Source organism: Coenobita brevimanus, chromosome 12 (genome assembly GCF_032717465.1).
Source record: "Coenobita brevimanus isolate Jiangsu-jjx chromosome 12, ASM3271746v2, whole genome shotgun sequence".
NCBI lineage: Eukaryota > Metazoa > Arthropoda > Malacostraca > Decapoda > Coenobitidae > Coenobita > Coenobita brevimanus.
In genome coordinates, this window is record NC_136965.1 from 4,269,651 (window position 1) to 4,275,650 (window position 6,000).

At 47.4% G+C, this 6,000-nt stretch overlaps 1 protein-coding gene across 1 annotated transcript in view; it reads right to left on the bottom strand.

The window, feature by feature from the left end:
- Positions 1-5,579, bottom strand: part of LOC145413283 (uncharacterized) — a 238,345-nt gene extending 232,766 nt beyond the window's left edge. Inside the window, exon 1 of the mRNA XM_080283015.1 lies at positions 4,975-5,579. Coding sequence (XP_080139141.1) covers positions 4,975-5,579 — 605 coding nt within the window. The remainder of the gene's footprint in view (positions 1-4,974) is intronic.
- Positions 5,580-6,000: the final 421 nt, after the last annotated feature.

A 6,000-nucleotide genomic window follows, 5' to 3' on the forward strand; every position in this document is an offset into this window, starting at 1 on the left:
ATCTCTTCTCCGTCAGTTTTCTTCACTAATATCCTAAGCTGAGAGAGGCTTGTTATATTTCTCTGTCAATTATTTCACCTCTTGTACGTGTTTCTTTCCTCGTCTGACTAAAATCCTGAACTGAGAGGAGCTTGATATATTTTTCTGCCCATATATGATATTTTAACATTATGCATCAGGGAGGAAAGTGACGGACATGCCTCACGTGTGAAGTAGAGGCAGTGGCATAGTGGTCGAAATTTTGTCCCTCACTACACAGCCATGAGCAGAAGTGTGCCGACATTCCTCTTTGTGCCCTTCCTTCTGGATTTGTCATACCTCCCTCAAAATATGGAGTGTCCTTCTCGTTCTTTTTCTTGTTTGTGTTTTGTATTACTCTCAGAAAAACAGCTCGTGTAACACCATCTAGTGTCACAGAACTTTGCTCATGCCTGTCCTGGTATCCCTTTTTTCTTTATTTTTTTATTGCCCTGTGTGGTCAAGGTGCTCCACTTAAGGGAACCGGTAACAGATTCATTGCTTTAGTTTCTCTGTTGTAAAGTAAAAAAAGGTGACGTTATAGTAGAGTTATAGCTTAGCGTCTTCACCAGAAGGAGTTTTTCAGTTGATGTTGCTTTGTTTCCCGATTCTTTCTAATATTTTTTTCTCATCTACTTTAGGGTCGACACCAGAAGGAGCCTGACAGATGAGGTTGCTTTAATTCTTGATTGCTTCCTTTACTTTATTTTTGGCATATAATTTAGGGTCGTCACCAGAAGGAGCTTTTCTATTGAGCTTGCTTTATTTCCTGTTTCTTATTTTTTCCCCCTCATTTCCGTGCGATGGCTGTTTCCCTGCGATATTACCCCGGACGCAGTAAGATATTCCCGGATATTCCAATTACGGAAGTGGGTGGGACTACCGTATATCGAGGAAGTCAACAATATTTCCAGTCCAGTTATAAGTTTACGTAATTTCAGCGCAACCTAACCAAAGTAAAGGATTTATGTGCATCTTGGATTTCGACTTTTCAGCAATGTATTCACCAAAGTTTCTAAAAAGATGCTTAATTGGTATACCTGCTGGAATTACCTGTACCTTCCCAGATTTGCGTAAAGATTAAATGAACGTAGCACAAACCGAGCTGAGTCTTGTTCGCGGTATGATGTGGGTTGTTTTGTGGTGTGGTTTCGTATGATGCGATATGGTAAAGTGTGGGTTGGTGGTGTGGTATGGTTGTGTGGTGGTGTGGTATGGTGTGGTGGTGTGGTATGGTAAAGTGTGGTGTGGTGGTGTGGTATGGTAAAGTGTGGTGTGGTGGTGGTGGTGTGGAAGTACTGTTTGTTATGGTGCGGTAGGATGTTGTAGCGGCCTCAAGATGTGGTGCGGTACTGTGGTGGCTCTTCTGGTGTGGTGTCGGTGATGAGATGCGGTGTGATGTGGTATCGGTCCCAAGGTATGGTGTGGCGGTGTGGTAGCGGTGGCGGTGGTGGTGAGGGCCGGCGACAGGCTCCCCCACCACCACACTCAGCCGCGCCGCACACCCCTCCCTACTTACCCTCCCGTCTCGATGCTCACACGCTGCCCGCACACACAAACACACACACATACACACGCTCTACCTCCACCCACATTACACACACCTACGCTACACACACACACACACACACACACCAACACAGCCTCCATCCACATTACTATCACCCACACTACTTGCACACACCGGTATCACCCACACTTAAACTTTTCGCGCTCGCGCTCGCGCGCACACACACACACACACACACACACACACACACACACACACACACACACACACACACACACACACAGTAGTCGATATATTTTCATTTGACGGAACAGGAGCATCCCCCAAAATACTAAGTCGTGGTTGCATGAAGTTCGATATTAGGTATGAGGCAGGAATGAGTCTCCTTGGTTACTAGTCAAATTGAACCTCTTTCCTTGACCACCAACTGAGCTGAAAGGGTTTGGGATCACCGATAGGCAACAACAAACATGGTATATAAGTTGAAGTTGTCATCATTCATCGTAACGCCGTATAAGAACTGATTTGGTCGGGGATAAGGGGACACAAGTTATCAAGACAACGTGTACAGTCGTCAACGAAAGTCCTGTCTCTTCCTCCTCCTCCTCTCTCCATGAACTTTAATAATCCGCCTCATCATTCCTTAGCAACCGACAGTGATTAATTTATTTGGCCATAGATCATAGTCGTAAGCGTTGCCTTGAAATCACCAGACTAATATTCAAAGTCCAGGCAGAGGAATACAGGAGGCGATCGGATTTTTGCTGTCAATTGTACATGTTAATTTCCTGTCTGTCGCTAACATTGAGGCCCGTATTCTAAGTGGCAGAGGAGCTTCGTAGCACCTCTCCCTTGGCGATTTACTTTGCCTAGAACACCCAGCATTCTCTTTTGAGTGGTTTTAATATCGATATACAGTAGTTTCCATCAGTAACACAGAAGTGGCTACAGAGGGGTATTGTGCAGAACAAACGTTTAGAAAAAAAGTGTTGCGGCATCTCCAAGCTGAATAAATCTCTTAGAAAAAAGTGTTGCGACATGTCCGAGCAGAATAAATCGCAAAGAAAGTAGTGTTGCGACATATCCAAGCAGAATAAATCGCTTAGAAGTGTTGCGACATATCCAAGCAGAATAAATCGCTTAGAAGTGTTGCGACATCTCCAAGCAGAATAAATCTCTTAGAAAAAAGTGTTGCGACATGTCCGAGCAGAATAAATCGCTTAGAAAGAAGTGTTGCGACATCTCCAAAGCCACGTAAAATGTGACCCGTAAACTCACAGGTGTTACTTAAGGTTTTGTTGATTTAAGAAAGTTGTCATTGTTCATCGTCCTTCCGTAAACAAGGTTCAATTTGCCAGCGATTTGCAAACACGCACAATCAGGACAGTGAGCGAAGAGTTCTATCTATCTACTGTCAGAAGCCTTAATCCCTTATACGAGTTGGCCACAAGCAAATCGCCTCCACGTCACCCTGTTCCCCGCCATTTCACTGCCCACTACGGACATAAATACCGATTCATTTCATTACGGTAAATCAGGAAGAGGTGAACAGTGATATATGAAACAGTATTGCGGTCATCGGCCCCGTAACTATCTATCTATCTATAGCCCGACGCCCTAATCCCGCAAGAGGTGGCTGCAGACAAAACGCCTCCAAGTCGCTTTGTCACCCACCATTTGATTGCCATCCCCCTAACTCATTCCCCCCTCCCTCATATACTTCTCAACTCCATCCCTCCACCTCATCCTCGGTCTTCCCCTCCCTCTCCCTCGCTTCCCATATTATTGCGTGTGAGTGTCAGAAGTGTCCGACTGAAAAACTGGATCGATATTACTGCCCTCAAACGCCGGTATTCTCATCGGTTAAGGAAGCTCCGTAACACCTTTTCCTAAGCGATTTATTTTGCATAATACACCTTAATGTCCTCGTCTGTGATCTATAAATCCTCCCCATATCGCCATACTCTACATAAATAACTTACTAAAGGATATTAACCACTTATATCCAAAAATAAGTCGCTAAGGAAGAGATGTTAACAAGCCTCCTTACCAACAAGAGTACAAACCAAGAAACAGCTATCGTCCCAGTTCGGTTAAGGAAGCTCCCAAACACTTTCTCCTCACCGATTTATTTTTGATATGGCTGGGTAATATTCTTTTGTACGTTTTCTGTGCAGAATATGGCAATGTTCGAAGGATTTGTATAGCACAGTAGGATAGTAAGTTGTAATAGGTAAAATAAATCGCCTAGGAAAAGGTGTTAGGGACTTCCTTAACCGATGAGAAGACGGGCGAGAGAACAGCTGTGCGGGGCTGAATAACTGGCGGTCGATTGTTCACGCGGAGAGAACAGGGAACAGAACAGATGAACGCAACGGTGAGAACAAAAATTCCTTCTATCAGTCTATCTTTTTTCTATCTATCTATAGCCCGACGCCCTAAATCCCGCAAAGGTGGCCGCAGACAGAACGCCTCCAAGTCGCTCTGTCACCCGCCATTTGACTGCCCTCCCCCCAACTCACTCCCCTCTCCCTCATTAATACATATATACTTTTTCTCCCTGTATGGCTGTGTTAATTTTACCCAGGCTTCTGCAAGACGATTTTATTCAGCTGAGAGGATATCTGGGGATATAGTAAGTAGCCTTGGGTATTTCTTAACACCTTTGCTTTAGCGACTTGTCCTGTACGTTCGTCATCGGCAACCTCTTGTATGTTACTGAAATTAAAACACGGCACACAAGAGCTCGTATAGATATCCCATGCAAAAATAAGTCGTCTAGGAAAATGCTTTACGAAGTCTCCCACGCCACTTAGATGAAACTGAAATCTTATCTTTAAACTGCAAGAAATCCCTCCAGGCTGAATAAAATCGCCTAGTATAATTAATTACGAAAAAATGTCATTGGATTGATGGGGTTCGTGGGAGTCGCATGGATGAAATGTGAATCGTGCGTGTCACTGAAATTCCTAACACTTCTTCCTTAGCGATTTATTTTGCTTATTAGCCTACAAATGAAAGTTCATGTGTGCTAATTTTATCGCTTTAATGTGCATCAGACACTAGGGGGTACTGGGGTGTATGTACAGAATTAATCGCTTAGGTTGAGGTGTTACGAGATAGCCCCGACCTACATAGGGTGTTTTTCGCGTCGGTCAAGGAAGCTCCCTAGCGCCTTTTCCTTACCATTTATTTCTGTATTGGATACGTTGATATATTCTTGTGTGTTATTTAGTCCATGTTGGTATAAAAATATAAATAACGTCTAAGAGAATAAGGACCCGTAATACGGAAAATAAACCGCTAAGGAACAGGCGCTGAGAGGCCTTTTAAACCGATGAGAATACGGGCTTAGAATACGACTCACAAGACTGGCAGTTTAAGGTGTCCGCAGACTAGATACTGTACACACACTGCGGCACAGGTGAACAGGCGTAGCGTCTTACCTGGCGGTGGTGCAGTCCTTGTAGAGTATGTCGAAGTGTTTGACGGCCAGCAGCTTACACCTGTTGACGCCTGGCTGGATGGCGCCCAGACCCCGCAGCACTCGCACTTGCTCCACGTTGCACACCAGGGGCTCGATCCCCAGCCGCTTGAGCTTTGTGTAGACGGTGTGCAGACCCCCCACCAGGTTCTTCAGGAAGAGTTCGAAGGCCTGGGGCAGACACAGCATGGTCTCATTGTTGATGATAAAGGCCGCCACCTTCTGGCCTCGGTACTCCACCAACTTACAGTCATTGGCTGTTGGGTCTGATGTGTGGATGGGCGGGGGCGAGTTGTAGGCGTGTGAGAAGTAGAGGGCGGGCAGGAAGGGTGGCGGCCGTGATGTGGGCGGCGGTGAGGGGAAAATTGGCGGTGAGTGGCCTCCGGGCGGCGACGGGCCGGGCACGGAGAGAGGCGGCGCTGCCATGAGCGGTGGCGGGGGGCTGCTGGGGGACACGCAGCCTACCATGCTTGTGATGACGGGGGACAGAGGAGGGGGAGACCGCCCGCTGGCTGACCCCCCGGACCGAACACTTCTGCTGTCGTCGGGGATAGAGTTGTCCTCCATGCCTCAGTGTCACGGCCCACCACACCTCACACAGTCTCAAACCACCGAAGAAACTTCACTCTAGTGTCTCTGGGTGTAACTACGCCACGCGATAATAAGCAGTACTACCGTGAAGTTAGTGCCGTGGGCGCGCGGGCGGCGTGGGCGGCTGCGGGCGGCAGGTCGCGGGAGCGGGTGTCGGGCGGACGTGCAGGCCGTGCGAGCGTCGGCGGCGCAGTGGTGCGGCGCGGCCGGGCAGTCGTCACCGAGTGTCGCTCACCAATCAGCCGGTGCGCACACCCGCACAGAGACACACACACACGCAATACAAACACAACTTTTAACAAAATGTGTAAACGTAATATGCGGGTGCGGGCCATGTGTGCGTCCGTGTGTGTCCAGGGCGGGGACGGCAGCTCATTGGTCCTCACTACCCGCACCG